This window comes from Lathamus discolor, chromosome 4, assembly GCF_037157495.1.
Source record: "Lathamus discolor isolate bLatDis1 chromosome 4, bLatDis1.hap1, whole genome shotgun sequence".
NCBI lineage: Eukaryota > Metazoa > Chordata > Aves > Psittaciformes > Psittacidae > Lathamus > Lathamus discolor.
This window is the reverse complement of record NC_088887.1, coordinates 46,765,671-46,778,343: the sequence shown is the minus strand read 5'-3', so window position 1 is coordinate 46,778,343 and position 12,673 is coordinate 46,765,671. Positions and strand designations below refer to the sequence as shown.

General features: G+C 36.7%; 1 protein-coding gene across 8 annotated transcripts in view; it reads right to left on the bottom strand.

The window, feature by feature from the left end:
- The window catches only part of MAP3K15 (mitogen-activated protein kinase kinase kinase 15), an 89,371-nt gene that overhangs the window by 46,469 nt on the left and 30,229 nt on the right, over window positions 1-12,673 (bottom strand). For 6 of the 8 annotated variants that reach the window (XM_065677337.1, XM_065677344.1, XM_065677342.1 and 3 more), the window contains exons 3-6: window positions 10,931-10,954; window positions 5,943-6,014; window positions 2,389-2,582; window positions 1,216-1,384 (exon numbers count right to left, since the gene is read on the bottom strand). In XM_065677337.1, coding sequence (XP_065533409.1) covers window positions 1,216-1,384; window positions 2,389-2,582; window positions 5,943-6,014; window positions 10,931-10,954 — 459 coding nt within the window. Of the gene's footprint in view, window positions 1-1,215; window positions 1,385-2,388; window positions 2,583-5,942; window positions 6,015-9,535; window positions 9,605-10,930; window positions 10,955-12,673 lie in introns of those variants that run through there. The other 2 variants (XM_065677341.1, XM_065677336.1) reach the window with 2 other exon arrangements.

The window sequence follows — 12,673 nt, the reverse complement described above, 5'->3', positions numbered from 1 at the left end:
TTCATTTTCATTTTTCAGGGGTAACTTGCATATACATTGTTGAAGAGGGCAGTTAACTGACATAAACAAATTGCTTCATGTTACCTTGTTTGTTGAAAATATGTTTTGAGATTATTACATTTCTCAAGGAAGAAGACCATTCAAAGGAATGCAAATGATCACCAGAGCTGATCAAAATGAAGCTGGATGAAGTGATGCAGGAAAATATGTATCTCAGAATGGAAAGTTGGGTAATGCAGGATGATGTGGTCACCCAGTGCTCTCATGACCCATTTATACTTACAAAATAACCAACCCAACAGCCTTCCAGTACCTAAAGGGATGCCTACAGGAAATACAGAGAGGGACTTTTTACAAGGTCATATAGTGACGGGACAAGGGGGAATGGCTTTAAACTGGAAGAGAGGAGATTGGGACTGGATATTAGGCAATAATTCTTCAGGGTGGTGAGGCACTGGAACAGGCTGTCCACGTAAGTTGTGGCTGCCCCATGCCTGGCAGTGTTCGAGGCCAGGTTGGACGAGCCTTTGAGCAACCTGATCTAGTGGGAGGTGTTCCTGCATCTGGCAGGGGGGTTAGAACGGATGAGCTTTAAGGTTCCTTCCAACCTAAACCATTCTACGAATCTATGACTAATTCTATGGGGAAAAAAAAAAAAAAAAAAGATTTCTATAGAATGGTTGGAAGTATATTTTAAAAGGATGCCGAACACGCAGACTGTCAGTTTGGAAATAAAGGACACAAGCTGTGTTTTAGTAAAAGCAGATTAAAAAGAAATAAAAATGTTTCTTTGAATGATAGTTCACAACTTGAGCACCTCTGGCCAATACAACATATTTATTTTCTTCATTTCCAAACATATCTGATTTTGAGGGCAAGGGAGGAAAGGGAGGGAAGGGAAAAGCAAGCATCTTGCTTCACTAGGGAATAGTTACTGGGGGTTTGGCGGGAGGGGAGGTTTAGGAGTTTAAAAATGACTAAAACCAAAGCAGTTGACCTCAGGGAGTCATTGAATCTGTTTCTCTTGTTCATAGGCAAAATAAATAAGAGTTCAAAGCCCCTTGAATTGGCCAAGCAGGTAAGTCAAACTGTTAAACAACGTAACAATTTCGTGTCAGCTTTGAACCACTGTTTAACAAACAACGAAGTACAGTAGGACAAACAAGAGCCAAAATCGCATGGTAAAATAATCTTCCTTAATCTTTAAGAACATACCTGAATATCTCTGTAAGAAAGAAGCAGGTTTACGACAATGTCAGAAGTCAGCACTTCAGTGTTATCCATACGAAGCTTAATCCTGGCCAGCTCCTTAGCCAGTTCATCTCCTTGATACTTCTCTCTAGCTTTTCTGATATCATTCAGCAGTGTTTCTTTATAATAGGCACTACAGAATTAAAAGATAGACATATAGGAAGAAGACTGCCAGATATTTCTTTTTTTTTTTTTCTTATCTCTAGATATTGTTGTCATAATTTCCAACAAGTGCCATTTCCTCACAGTGGGGTGCACATAAAAATTTTCCATGAAGTACGTGATATACCCAGCAAGGTGCCAGAGAATAGCAGATCTGCCATGAGTGGAGGTGTGAGGAAGGTGTATACAGGCAGGCTTATCTATGGTATTCTAAGAGTGGGACCAGGTGAGAAAAGGAGGTTTTTAGGTGAGCCCTTCACTGGGGTGGGATGGCAATGGGGAAAGAGAAAGAAATCCAAGGGCCCTCAGCGCTACCTCATGCTTCACACACTAGGAGAAAGAAAACCTAAAAGCTCAGTCTTTCACCATGCTTTACAGAAATATAAACAAAACCAGACTAGCTTCAGAAAACAGGGTGAGCAATTGAGAGAGACTTTAATCTCCAGCCTCAATCCTCAAAACTACAACAGTCCCTTGTAAGAGTGGCCGGTGTCATATTTATTAGCTGATATCAAAAGGCTAATGTTAAAAAACCCCAAACATCCCAAACCAACCAAACAAAACCAAGCACCATCACCACCAAAAAAACCCAAACCATCAAAGTTCCTTTGATTGCCTACTGCTGACACATTATTTGGTGACAGAAAAGGACAGTGTTTGGCTTTGAGCTCTATGAAGAGGCTGTGATTTGTCTCCTATTACAATCTTATGCACTGTAATTTATACTTCACCTAACCCATGGAATGCGTTTGCTTACTGATGATTCAGAAAGTAACCATAAATCAGGACAGCAATACAGCAGGCAGTAAAGATAGCAGCTTTTTTAAAAACTGTATTAAGTGCAGTGAATAATAATAATAATACATCATCACTGCTACTATAGATTTTGGTGGGGTTTGTTTGTTTGTTTGTTGTTTTTTGATAAGATTCAAGAGACTATCAAAGGCTCTGGAGATGTATGTGTAGTAAAATTACCATGACGTAACATGAACATCCTTGAGAAGGCTGATAAACTTGTCCACCAGTGGGACACACAGTGGCCCCAGGATATTGTCCCAGCTGGGCTGCATATACTCAGAAGCTCTTCGCTGGGCATCACTTTCACAGCAAAAGTAGTCAGCAGAAGGTGTGACGATGTATGGAATAAAGTAATAATTACCACTGGAAGCCTAAAATAAAAACAGGTACAGTTGAGAAAACAAATGAAAGTAGAAATATGCTTGTGTACACACAGAATCTTTTACTGTCAGAAGAAACAGCTAGATTGGGGCTAGTGCATTATGAACCTTTAGTGCACTGTTTAACACGAGATTTGCAAGCATTAAATAAAGTGAATTTTTCATGGAAGAGTTAAAAATATTAACAAGGGTTAATTTTTATTATTAACAAGGGTAATCTGTTAAGCAACAATACAACTAAACTGTTCAATACTTTTTGTATGATGTATGGAACCTAATACAGTCTTACAGTTACAAGCTAACCTTCTGCTCCCAAATTTTGGGTGTCCGAGATATACTTCCATCCTCTAGGCTCACTCTGTGCTAGGAAGCATATGATGCAGAGCTCCCCGAGAGAGAGATACAGAAACACAAGCATCGGAAAGACTTTATGGAGGTGTTTAATCCAGAGGAGCCCACAAAATATTTGCTACATGTTACCTTCAAATACCAAACCAACCAACCAAGAAAACCCGGAAATGTTTCATAATGTATGTAATCCGTTTAGCACAAAATTCTAGAAGTAACAAACTAAAGTCCTAAACATGCCACATAAATAGTCTAAACGTAATCAAGGTGCTGAAAGGGGAAGCAGGAAATACCCTTCAGAGTCCCAAACCAGCAAGTTCAGAGTCTTCAGCTCCTGAGCAAGACTTCAAAAAACAGGTAACTGCAAAGTTTTCACAGCTACTAGAAGCACCGGTTTTGAGCTATGACAATTCTCTACTGTTTAAAAGTAAACTCTGCATTTCAGAGTAACTAGACAGCAGCACTGAAGCATGGGTCAGTATGATACATCTAACACAATCAGCTACCACTAAATACCCTTCAAACTCCACCTTGGGGATATCAAGGCATCAAACGTACAGCAAAATCATACCTTTCATTTTTTCATAGCATCTAGGCCGGCAGTAAAGCCGTAGCCATTCAAAGTCATCTTGAACAATGGGAGAATGCTGAGATAATGGAATGAATGGATATGAAGATGGCAATTTTTTATAGGCATTAATAAACTAGATGAGAAATAAACTGTTTATGGGAAGTTAACAATGTATGGCATGCAATTACTAAAAATACGAATGGAAAAAACCCGTATCAGTACATCCTGTTGTTGATATAAGTCTGTAAAGATTTAGAATTTTAAATTATTTCTAATAGATAAAGATCAAGCCACAATCCTTCCTCATAAACACTACGGTACCTTATCTCTGTTGTAACAATGTAATTATCTGTTCCAATGTCATCTTTACTTCCTGCCAAAAAAGGTGGAAAATTTGCAACTGAAACCACTAGTATTTAAAAGCAATTTAGTCTCCAGTTTATTCAAATAAACACTGAGTTCGCTACAAAACAAAAGCTGTTTGTATATAAACTCTATTCTTAAACCTGTAATAATGAATTAGCTCTTCCTGCAATGGAAAAAAAAAGTCCAATTTGAAAGTGTGATGTATTTTGTGACATAAAGGGAACTGCAGTCATCTAACGAAAAGACAAAGCAGCTTTTCAGAAAAAAATTAGACTACATTTGTCAAACCCTGTATTAATCTTATTCAGCCAACATCTCATCTATCTGACCTAGATTTCTTGCCGCTGTGGATAGGAAAATCTGTACAATTAAAAACATTTTTACCCACAACAGACACATGTTTCTGTGCAGAGAAGAACTCTGCACAGTTTTGAGCATGTCACCTTGTCTGAAAGTAACCAGCTCCAATTTTCTTATTCTGTCCAAATCTTACATATAATAAATTATAAAGCTCCTTCATGTAGAGTGTGTGGCCTTTCTAAGAGTGTCTTTCTTATCTTCATTACATAGAAAACCAGTTCTCTCCATGTACTTTTCTTACACTATTAAAGATTAGAGATGGCTTTAAAGGTTAGAGAAGGAAGATATCATCCTGGCTTCTTACGATTATCTACTCAGGATGCTGGGCTCTGACACCACAAGCTAATCATTGTGAAAATTACTGTGCTGTCATACACCACCTATTGCTTTTTAGGATAATGAATAAATGGCACAGGTGAGTATGAAGTAAAATATATAGAAATTCAAACTGCAAATATATAATACCTACAAATGATGAGTTATTTAATTGTAATAGAACTGTAACTTCATAGCTTATGCAGACTGTATGCTGAGCTGGTTTATTTCACGATTAGTAGTTAAGTTCTTCTTATTGTCTTATTTTGAGAAATGTTTAAGTTAAAAATAACAAAAAATCAAGCAGACTGAAAAAAAAAAGTTGTCAGTAGCTCATCTACCAGTAAATAATGTGTGCTCAGTATGCTAGTAATGAAAATTTTGCATTCAACAACACCTCAAAATCTAGCACAAAAGGAGCCAAAAATTTAGAATGTAGGAAAAACAGGAAATGACTGAAAGCAAGTTGAGAAAGGGACCTGTTCTTCAGGGAAAAATGGTTAAAGGCATTAATCACAGAGTCGCCTTTGCTGAAGGGCTGAGTTAAGCTCACATAGGCCATTTTTAGGCTCTAGGCAAGGCAGGCCAAGTGTAGACTACTTTTCATCTTAAAACACTCCTCTAAGCATTTTGTTAATGCTGATAAAAGTAAACTTTTGACCTTACTAACCTAATCAGGTTTTTTAATTGCACTGCTAGCTATTCGAGTACAACTGTCACTGTGACAGACACTACACTAGAATTAGTTTAGGAGTGGTTTTTTTTTCCCTCCACATAAATAATGTTGAGAAAAATCTCTGCATTTTTAGAGGCAGTTATGGCTGCACAGCAAAGAGCACAATTATTTTACTTAAGCTATGCAGTTCATTTTGCTACTTATTCAAGCATCAAGAGCATCAGGTTTGCTTAGCCTAACTTATCGAGCAGTAACAAGGAAAACACATAGGATAACAGAAAGATAACCGCATTCACTCAAAGAAGTCACAAAGTTTTGAGGGTTTAGGGAGTTTAATCCACTGTTGCCTTAAGAATAGAGGTTTTCAGTGTAGTTTTCTGTGACATCACATTCCTATCCATCATGCAGTACAGTTGACCAAGACTTTTAAAAAATACTTCCTCTTCTAAAGTTGAATATATGCAGTATTTTTATGTAAAGGCTGTGAAGAGAGATTATCACAAGCCAAACATTCTGGATGCTGGGATCTAGCTTGCAAGGAAAGAGTACTCCAAGATAAGAATCACTTGGAAGAAAAGATCCTGACAAGCACTATTCTTAAGGAATCCTTAAGATAGAAAGAAATGCTGTACATTTTTAAATGCCTAGAAACACAGTTATAAGATGGCATATCGCATATCTGTTCAACAGGAAGCACATTTAAAGTAATACATACTTTGTCTATCAGACAACCACTGTGGTACTCAGGAGGTACTTGAACCCGAAGAAAAGCTTTGTGATTGGCAACCTACTCCAAATAGAAGTAAAACAACAAAAAGGAAAACACCACCACAAAACAGCATAAGAATCAAAAAGACAGACATGACACATGAATAGAGAAATTATTAAAGAAACAACATAAAATTAATATAGATATTTATAGCAAGTCCATTTAGAAGGCCAAGAAAACAGAGCAATACTCTTGCTACCCAGAATATAAGATTTGTCTATCTACATGATTTGTCTATTCATCTCCTTGTGTCATCAGAAACATACTTTCAAGTCTTACTTTTATGAACCTATCGGACTGATTGCATGATTAGTTAACACTAATCCAACCACTACTAATACACACCCCTTGAGATAGTAACATTTGCATAAAAACTGCAGAAATATTTATTCGCTATTTAATATTTACTGGTTTACCCATTGCCTTTGTACTATTCTCCCCTCAAAAAAGAAAATTACTGTACTGAAGATGTTACTACCCGCCTTTCATTCTCTGCCCTTTTGCAAACTCTTTTAACACTTTTTAATATTTGTACTGCCCCAAGCTTCCCCAGAAATATATAATTAAATGACCATATCATACATTTATATTTTGTAAAAATAATCATAACATAAAATATAGAAAACTACTCTGCAATAATACTTTTTTAGATTATTAAATTCATATAATGTAATCATACTTTTAGAATCTTGGCTCTTACATGTATCTATTGAGGCTACTAAATTGGATAGTATGAGTCCAAGTGCAAAAATCTTTAAGATTTTTTTTTTTTTACTTAAATGGTCATTGCCTTGAAATAGTAGATGCAGTCTAATTCATACAGCTAGTGAAACTCTGAAGTGACTTTCTGCCAATTACCATAAGAAGTGATTTTTCAATATAGAAATTCCTTGCGGCAAGGATAAATTGCAATCCTGTTCCCTTTAGATCAAGGAGAATTTTTGCTAATGACTCCCCCATGGCCTAGACATTATTCTTTGCTTGCTATAGGAGCTGCTACATGATCTAACAAAAAAGCCTCAAACCATTTAAATCTCTGAAAATACTTCATCAGGCCCAGTGGCCTAACTGCTTTATAATAAACCTCTTGCTTTCGTGGCCGGTTTACTTTCTTTTAAATACCTTCCCTGAAAGCAATTAACAATGTTATTCAAATTTCTTCAGGCATACCATCAACTAAAGAAAAATTAACTATTAAGTCTTTTTTCTTATATTCTGTACTTGCCAAAATAATTTTCCTAGAGTGTGAAATTCTAGCTTGTCTTTTCAATGCCACATTCAAACAAACTGAATGTATCAAAGTATGTATCTCAAACTAAGTGCAACCAACGCTAGAACTATTCCCAGAAAGACTGTATATTTTGCTTCCTGACTCCAGCAGCTTTAAAAAAGCCCCCTGTGCACTCTTGGACTTTTTGTATACAACATTTCTTAAAATCCTGTAGAGGAAGAGGAAATTTCCCTATGGAAACAAAATTAAAAAATTAAGGATAGCAACAAAACTTTGCATCAAAATGAAACAACTTTCCCATGTGTTTCATCTATTACATTGGTTTTGGGGAAGATAATTTTTTAAGCATTTTTTGCTTTCAAAAATCCTTAACATTTCATTTCTTCAGTAAACCAATGTTTATCTGACATCTACAGAAACTCCAAAGCACAAGCCAGTTTTCCTTAGGTGAATTTATTTTCCTGTACTCTACAGTCCAGTAGCATCCACGGTGCTCTGAAACCTTGACTTTTCCATAATGACATAGGAAACAAACTGTTCTGCAAGACTGCACATTTGCAATTTATTTTATCAGTTCTAATTTTGACAGAAACCAGGAAGCTCTGCATACACCCTCAACACAATTAGCAGAAAACAGCCCTCAAAGCTCAAGAGGAGCTCTGCAGAAGGAAACCTAAGTGATGGGACATAGAATTGTGACCTTGAATTTCAAGCCAGGGCAATTCATTCTTGGGAACTGAACTCCCAAGCCAATAATTCTTTCCTTTGTATCCAAGTATGCAATAAATTATCAATGCAGAATTTTAGTTGTTTGTTTGAGGAAGTCAAGTAGAACTGAATCAAATTCCCCATCTTATCTCACCCCTGAAAACTTCTTTCCTGTATGGTGGAGGGAAGGAAGGGAAGTTCTCCTACTCCCACGCTCTTTTTTTCTGACACTAAGCTATAAAATATTTCAAACTCTCACCACTGCAGTATGCTGCTGTATAATTTTCACTGTTAGACCAGTTGTACTTAGGCCAAATCTCAGATTAATTGCTGACCTTTTTTCTGTGAACTGTTTTCAGCTTTATGTCTAAGTTCTTCACTCTTGCCTCCTCCTTGATGCTGATTTAGAATATAACGTTTTCTTTACAAGGAAAGCGTCCTTAATAACTACTAACATTTTATTCAAGGCTTACTGGTTATATACAAAACAAAATCACCCCATATGACACACAAGACATTCATCTGCATCTTTAACATGGCTCCACATCTGTTTCATGCTATGATTTTGTTTACACCTTTGTACATGACTTCAGATTTTCAGGAAAAATAGTAAGTGTGAGGGCAAACAAACCTCAGAGAAAGCTCCAAACTCCAGCAGCCAGCACAGAAAGTTTCATTTGTGCTGCTGGAAAAATGGTGTGCTGTGCCTTGTAGAATCTCAGTTGTTCCTCTTTCCCTTATACACAGTGCAAATGTGTGGACACAGAGGTTATAAGATGTGGAGAGGACTTCCCTTCATAAAACCAGCAATGGTATTCCTGTGGCTAATTCTGGGTTGGAGGAAGGCTTAGGTCAAGTATCTATCCTCTTTCCAACAAGTCTTCAGACCCTATGAAGTGTGCATTTAAACTCTTTCTGCTATTGCACTGCTATGGCAGAAGCATACCCACACTTTCTAATCAAGAAAAGTGAAAGGAAAACACAAACCCCTAGTACAGAGAAATTAACTCTTGTATCTAATATTCAGCATTTAAACTGAAGTGGCGATGTAAATACATACCTCATTGGACACAGTAAATTCATACCAACTCTGTACCTACTTAACTAGGGCAGCAATCCTCCTTAGCAATTTACTTCAAACAAGATATTGCCCATATGATTGTAAAATATCTAACCAAGCAATGAAACAATAGCACCGTATTGGGGCAGCAGCAAACTGCAAGCCTCTCATGGCAACTTACTGGATCTGAAAGGAGTGGAAAGCAATTGTCTATTTGAAGTCAACTGTACCTTAGAAAAACATAAAGTTTTAACCTATTAACTATTTGGCTTTCTAATTAGTTTGATGTAATTTCTGATTTAAAAAGGTATGAAAGAATGCAATATAGGAGCACATTTAACTAATAAAAGAGAACAACCTCATATAACAAAAAAGGGTCAAGAATCCATAGTTGGTATTTATAATCTTTTTTTTTTTTTCTTCTCACTGTATTTTACTCAAAATTGTTTTCTTAATCTAAACACTTGAAGAAAGTGGGTTAGGCAATCCCTCATTTTTAAAGGAGGGATCAGGGTCCTAGTTTCAAGGTACTTCCCTGACCTGTCTGCTACAAAGACCTGCTCCAGAAACCATGTTACCAGATCCATCTTTTCTTCTCTTCCATGTGAAGGTAAATACCTGCCTCTGTGGGAGGAATCTGCCAAAAGAAAAGATTGCAGGCTGCTAATCTGGGCTCACTAGGCTGAATTTGCCACTACTAATCTGTCCACTAGGATGAAGTTGCCATCACCCTCTATCTTTTTACTCCATTTCTGGTAATACCACTAAATGGCTCAGTCATAATTCTCTCTCTTGCTCAGGAGGAGAAAGTACGTGCTTGTTACATTTTGGTCGTTCACCAGTTGACGGATAATAGCATTCACAAGCAAATCTGCTTTATTCTAGGACCCACTTAAAAAGCTATTAACCTGTAAATGCAATTTACACCCCACAGGTGAAACTAGTTCAAAGACCACTAAGAGACAGGGAAATTACCTGGACTTACTCATGAGCTCAACTTGATCTATCTTTAGCCTACATGCAGTGCTGTAGCCAATTATAAACAGCAGCTCAAAATAAACTGCTGTGAGTAATGAATTATTTCTTCTAGTTCTCTTTTAAATTATTAGCAGGCTCTAAGAACATTTAATTATTTTAGTCCTGCTCAATATTGTTCAGAAGAAAATTAAAGGATATGATGAATGGGGGGAAACAGAAAGGAATAAATGAAGCTTAAGATTTTTGCAGATTCAGTAGTCCTAAAAATAACAGTGTAGAGTGTTTAATGAAAATAACTACTAACATGATGTGAAGTGAGACAAAATGTATAACTGTCTAAGATATTGTGGCATATTGCATTAAGCCTAAAATAAACACTACATTTTGTCTTGGTTCAGGCTTACTTGTTTAATTTTACTTGCTTTAAGGATAAGAATATTTTTACTTTGGGAAAAAAGTCTTTTGCATTCCTAAGTAAAATCTGTGAATTTATGAAGAAAAGGATGGGTATACAGTAGCCAAAGTTGCTTGGAGATATATATACACACGCACTACATATATATATATATATATACACACATATACATATATATATATCTTGGAGATATTAAGGCATCACACACACATATACATTTGCACAGGTGGGTGAAAGTGGTGGAGGGAAAAAGAGACTTACAATTTCTGAGTTTACATTTTGACCTATCAACCTACAGACATATATACTGCCACTTTTCTAGAATTTTCAAAGGAACTTCCAAAGAAAAGTAACTTTTTAATTTAGCTTTACTTTGTAAAGGAATTCAACAAGATTTCCAGTAGTTTGAATTGTCTATAAGTGAAACAGACTTCCTTCAATTGTATAGAGCATAAACAGGCTTAGCAGCTTTGTTATTAGAGTTGCTTCAAACTTAGTATCCTCATTTTGTGTTTTGAAATGAATGTGGATTTAATACTTACTGTGTTTTTCTGAGATACCATATCCTGGAAGAAAAAAAAAAAAAAAAGAAAAGAAAAAAAATATAGGAGAGAGAAAATAAAAATGTTTATTAATTTTTACTGGGAATTATTCTTTCCAATAAAAACAACTGGTATACATACATATATACACACACAGGCATGTTCTTTACACCATAATCCAGATTTCCTGCCACAGCAAATTACAGGTAAAGGGACAGAATGACACAGAATCATAGAATAATTAGGGTTGGATCAAGAAAAGTACTTAATTGTTTGTGCTTTGACAACCTAAGATTATTCTGCTTGAGCAACTTCACATGTGACAGCCTGACATCTACTGCACATAAAATTGTCATGCCCATAGACCCTTTTCCACAACAACAGGCAATATGTCAGGAGCCATCTAAGAAGTTCGGTTTTGCAAATATGACCCTCTTGAAATCCAGATTACATATTCTTTTATATGCTCAGAACTAGGTTGTTTTGTAAAGAACATTGGTGAAACTGAAAATACAGCTCTTGGGATAATTTCTGCATGGGTCCTAAGAGATAAATGATATAAAATCAGGCTGTCCAAACTTCACAGATCTTCCCAGTAGAAGTAATAACAGTCTTCAGTGCTGCCTTTACAGCACTTAGGGTAGCCACTCTTAAGAGGCAAGCACAGCAACCTAGATTGAAGTAAAGTAATATATTTCTGAAAGAAAGGAAAAAAACCCTGACCAAATTAGTCATAAACCTGAGAATAAAGAAAACACCATCAGATCATCAAAAATATGTATTAAGGTACCAAAACCTAATAAGAATTACTGATTAACTTAAACTCCTAGAGCCAAATGAAATATTTCAAAGCAAAAGTGATGGAAGGCTTAGATATATGAAATATCACATATCTGAAAAGGAAAATGTCTTCCTAACTAAGCAAGTATCTCCAGTAGATGTTAACCTACGGCAATTAAAAATCTGTCTTAGCAGGGAGAAATGAACGCTTCTGACAGCTATCCATCAGCTACACCATGAAATGTCTCATGAACTGAAAGGGTCCAAGAACAACCCTTGTTGTTAGGGTACTTTGAAGTATTCCTAAGAAAGAGGAATTAGCATACTTGAGTGATATCCAGCACTGAACCAGGGATCATTTGCAGAAGAGGTATCAAGGACATCAGGGTAGGACTGGATCATGTTACATTGCCCTACTTAAACTAATCTAGCACTTGATCTAGAGAATCTCTTCTACTTGATTTCAGCAACTTAAATCAAACCTTCTATTCCCATAGTAAGATAAGCTAGGGGCCCACGCAGGCCAAGGAGGTTATGCAAACAACTGGTAGATGAAGAAGAGGCACTGACAGAGTTTCTAGCAGAAGAGGGATGAAGGCAGGTGGTAGTTTTTCTAATCCTAAGTGATCCAGTCACTCTTCAGTGTTCCCAGATCCCCAGATTTGTCATTGACTCTATGTCCTCAGACAGAAAAGCCCCAGAACTGACAGTGCAAAGAATTGCAAGTTCTGGCAGCAATCACTGTGAAGACCCAACCCCTGGATGGATGTAATCCTGGAGGTCATTCAGCACCCCAATTATGGAGCAGGTGCTTGCATATGTGATTGGCACAAAGCACAGAAATCAAAGCCATCCACAGAGGTCCTTATTGGGCAGAGACTAATAGATGACTAACCTGTGCTTCCCAAACTTTGGCACATCCTTAGGATTGTTGGAACATCTGAGTGACAGCATGGAAGAAAG